Genomic DNA, 3,780 nt, shown 5'->3' with positions numbered 1-3,780 from the left:
TATTTATTCCCAACCATAAAGTAGTCAAATCTACATATTAGAGTTAGATTCCACTCTCTTTCGGTCATTGAGAGAATCTATTATCCAATATATCTGTGGTTTCAGCATTCGACACGTGGACTGCTTTAATAATATTATAATACCATTGTGTTAATCAACATCATATCTATCTAGGTAAAGGGACAGTATTTGATGTCTTATTCAAACATCTTTTTCCTTACATATACTAATCTATTTAGTTTACCAACTCATGAATTAAGTATTAATCCATGCCAATCACCACCTAGTTAAATTGTCTTTCTCGTATAGAAAAAAGAAACACATTTTAGAAAAATACATCATCATCCCTAAAGTTGAAAAAGAGCCACATCTCAATGAATTTGGAGTCTTTTTCATTTTATTTGAATTTCAATAAACATCCAATCATCAATATAACCTATCACATTCAAACACAGACTTTTACAAGAATTCTAGTAACATTTCAAATTCAAACCCACCATTTTATCAAAAAAAAGAAAATCAAACTCATCAAATAAAAAATAAATTCAAAGTCAACACATCATTTGCGACGGCTAAATATTTAAAAATATAAAAAAAAAAAAAAAAAACCTTAAATAAACAACAGGAGCATTATAGTCAATTCCCATGCTCCTGAACCCCATGGAAGGAAGGATACTCTGTGCACCGCTTAGACAGAAACACCCTGCAATCGTCTTTGGGACAAATAGTTGGAACATACACGATCTCATCACAGCCGTCCGTTCTATCTCTCTTGAAATCAATCAATGAAGTGAACATAGCAATGAACAGAACAAGGTGATTCAAAGCGTATCTCTGGCCCACACATTGGTGGGGCCCAGCTCCAAACGCTAGAAAGTTTCTTTTAAATATTTGATCTTCTTGTCTCTCATCCGAAAACCGGTCTGGGTCGAACCGGTCCGGTTCAGTAAAACCCTGAAACGATGACTCCAACGCCGACGGAAAAACGATCGCTCCTTTCGGAATCGAGTATGATTCCGTTAACGGGAAATCCTCCGCCGCTATATGTGGTACAAGTGTCGCCGGAGGTCGGTATCTAATAACCTCACGCGCCACCGCTTGTGTATACTTCATCTCCCTCAACTGCTCCGCGGTTATTAGCGTATCCGACTCCGGTGACCAGATTCTGGCTACTTCCTCCCTGACTTTATCAAGAACCTCCGGATGCGAATCCAGTAGCGTCACCGCCCATAGTAACGACGAGGTGGAGGCGTCCTGTGCCGCGAAAAGGAAGTCAAAGAGATAACCGCCGATCTCAGCGTTGGTGGAGAACGGCGGCGTTGTCACTCCATTCACCTTCGACTCTTCGATCTCTCGTATTGTATCCTGCATCCAGAAATCGATGAGGCACGACGGCTCTTCATGTTTCTCCATCTTGGCCTTGCTCATCGCAGTGCAAGTAGCTAGGGTTCCGGCGAGCCGGTCAACAGCGAGCCTCGCGTTACGAAACGACGTCCCAGGAAAGTCAAAGGGAAGCTTCATGAGCCCAACGTTGAACAGAAAGTAATCTCTTTCAAATCTCTCGCGGGCTTTCAGGCCCAAGTACGGGCCCACGAAAACCGTCTGAGAGGTTTCTAAATTCATATCACGGGCCAGAACACGGATGGGAATAGAGTTTCCTCGGGCTTTCTCAACCCATGACTTTAGATGTTTGAGGATAATAATCTGCTGCAGCGAGGTGTAGGTGGAAAGCGCCTTAGGAGTGAAATTAGGAACAATCCGACGGCGGAGATTCTTGTGTTCTTGGCCCATCATGTAAATAAGATTATGCTCACCAAAGAGCTTCTTCCCAAATGGATGGCCCACGAGATGGAAAGCGTTGGGCTTAACATTGGAGAAAACCTTATGAGAGAGTTCTGTGTCTCTAATGAAGACTATGAAGTTACCAATAAGGTAGTTTGCTGAAAAGCCCAAAGGGGTTGATTTTGCTAGGGTGGATTGAAGGTCCCAAAATTTAGTTGGGTCACGTACCAATGGGATGGCGTTGCCTATGAAGGGAAGCACCAAAGATGGGCCTGGGATGAAACGTTTTTTGTTGAGGTATGAGATTTGTTCAAGGAGGAGAAGGAAAAGGATGAAGCATATTAGGTATGGGATTAGTTGGGTTAGAGACAAAGATGTTGGTATTGATAATATGGAGTTGATGAGAGTATTACTCATTATATGGTTTTAGTTTTTTGTTGAGGAGAAAGAAGGGTTATGGTTTGCAATGCAAGAAGAGGTTGAGGTTGAATTTAAAACCAAAGGAAGGGAAATGTTGTTTGTGTTGTGATTATGTGATGTAATGTGAGGAAGGAATATAAAATAGGTGGGAAAACTTGAAATAGGAAAAATAAGAGCAAGGTCAAAATTGTTGAAGTTGATTATTGACAGGTCAAATATGAGTTTTTTTTTTTTTCAGGTGATAGAGTATGTAGGTATAGAGTCAGAAAGAACTGAGAAAAAGATATGGGAATCGAGAAAGGAAGAGAGGGCGGCGAGGATTGGGGTGTAGAGGAGGTGGTGGAAGGATCATGGGTGGGTCTAAAGAATATGGTGGGGGTGGAATTCCAGCTAGGTAAAGGCAGGCCTTGACATGGCAGACATCGTTTATGACAACAACATAAGACATTTTCCTTTTTCCGTTTCAATGTTATTTCTCACTTTTGCTTCTTGTTCGATTTAACTTGTAGCACTTGGTAGTAGAATTTCAAATTTTAGAATGGACCACACTTTTTTTAGGCAAGAATGGACCACGTAGATAGTTTATAATGGATAGATATTTGAAAATTATTTAAGATTTGATTGATGGGGGGAGCTGTCTTTTGTTTTGAGGAGAAGTTCATGGCTTTGTTCGGTTTTGCGAGGGTTGTAGTAATTTGATCGGTGTTAATCTTATGATTATAGTAGAAAAGATTTCATGTTAAAAGAAATTTGATTGCCAATTAAATAAAGTATAGGGAAGAAGCCTTGAATTCAAATCCAACCTTAAATATGTATTGGTGTAAAAAAAATGGAGAGAATTTTGAATTTTGAGTAAGTTAAATTGATGATTTTTTTATAATAACCAACTTTTAAAAAAAAAAAAAATACCAAACAAACTAACATTTCAAAAATATTAGTTAACTAATCATGTTTGGGTTTTTTTGTCCATCTAGGCACCATCCTACACGGCGCCTCCTATTTTTTTTTAAATATTTTCGTGTTAGTTGTGGATTTGGTGCGCCTCCTATTTTTTTTTAAATATTTTCGTGTTAGTTGTGGATTTGGTGTTATTGTAGATTTATCTGCGAATTTACCTGCGGATTTTCCTGCAGACTAAATATTAAATATTTCTGCAGGTAAATCCACATGTAACACCAAATCTGCAGGTAATCGAAAAAAAAAAAATAGAAAGTGCCTACGCGGACAAAAAACTTAGACATGGTTAATATGGTAATTTATTTGAAATTTTAGTTTATTTTGTATTTTTTTTTAAATTTGTTATTAAAAAAAACATTCAGTTAAATTGATCAAATTTTGCATAATATTAATTATAAATCTATTAATAAAATATACATGCAAATTATGTATTGTCTTTCACTTCTAAATTATTTATAAGTGCAAAAGGTTAAAAAAAGTAAAAGTTAATAATCTAACTAGTTCACTTCCACTTCAAAACAAAACTCCACTTCAAACAAATGATCTTAAGTGTCAAGTTTTTACTTATTTTACAATTTCTTTTTCAACTCTTTGACTCATCATTTCATTCTTCTCAAATTA

At 37.4% G+C, this 3,780-nt stretch overlaps 1 protein-coding gene across 1 annotated transcript; it reads right to left on the bottom strand.

Moving 5' to 3' along the window:
• Positions 1-369: 369 nt before the first annotated feature.
• LOC131595535 (cytochrome P450 710A11-like) lies at positions 370-2,765 on the bottom strand. Its single transcript, XM_058867900.1, has one exon. The coding sequence runs from the start codon at positions 2,197-2,199 to the stop codon at positions 637-639; it is 1,563 nt and encodes a 520-aa protein (XP_058723883.1). The 5' UTR covers positions 2,200-2,765; the 3' UTR covers positions 370-636.
• Between the last annotated feature and the right edge of the window lie 1,015 nt (positions 2,766-3,780).

The sequence above is a fragment of the Vicia villosa genome, linkage group LG4 (assembly GCF_029867415.1).
Source record: "Vicia villosa cultivar HV-30 ecotype Madison, WI linkage group LG4, Vvil1.0, whole genome shotgun sequence".
Classification (NCBI taxonomy): domain Eukaryota; kingdom Viridiplantae; phylum Streptophyta; class Magnoliopsida; order Fabales; family Fabaceae; genus Vicia; species Vicia villosa.
The sequence above is the reverse complement of the archived record's forward strand: the minus strand, read 5'-3'. Positions and strand labels throughout refer to the sequence as shown.

What these genes read in the sequence shown, in the direction of transcription:
- LOC131595535 (XM_058867900.1), bottom strand. Translation starts at nt 2,199, where the DNA reads ATGAGTAATACTCTCATCAACTCCATATTATCAATACCAACATCTTTG.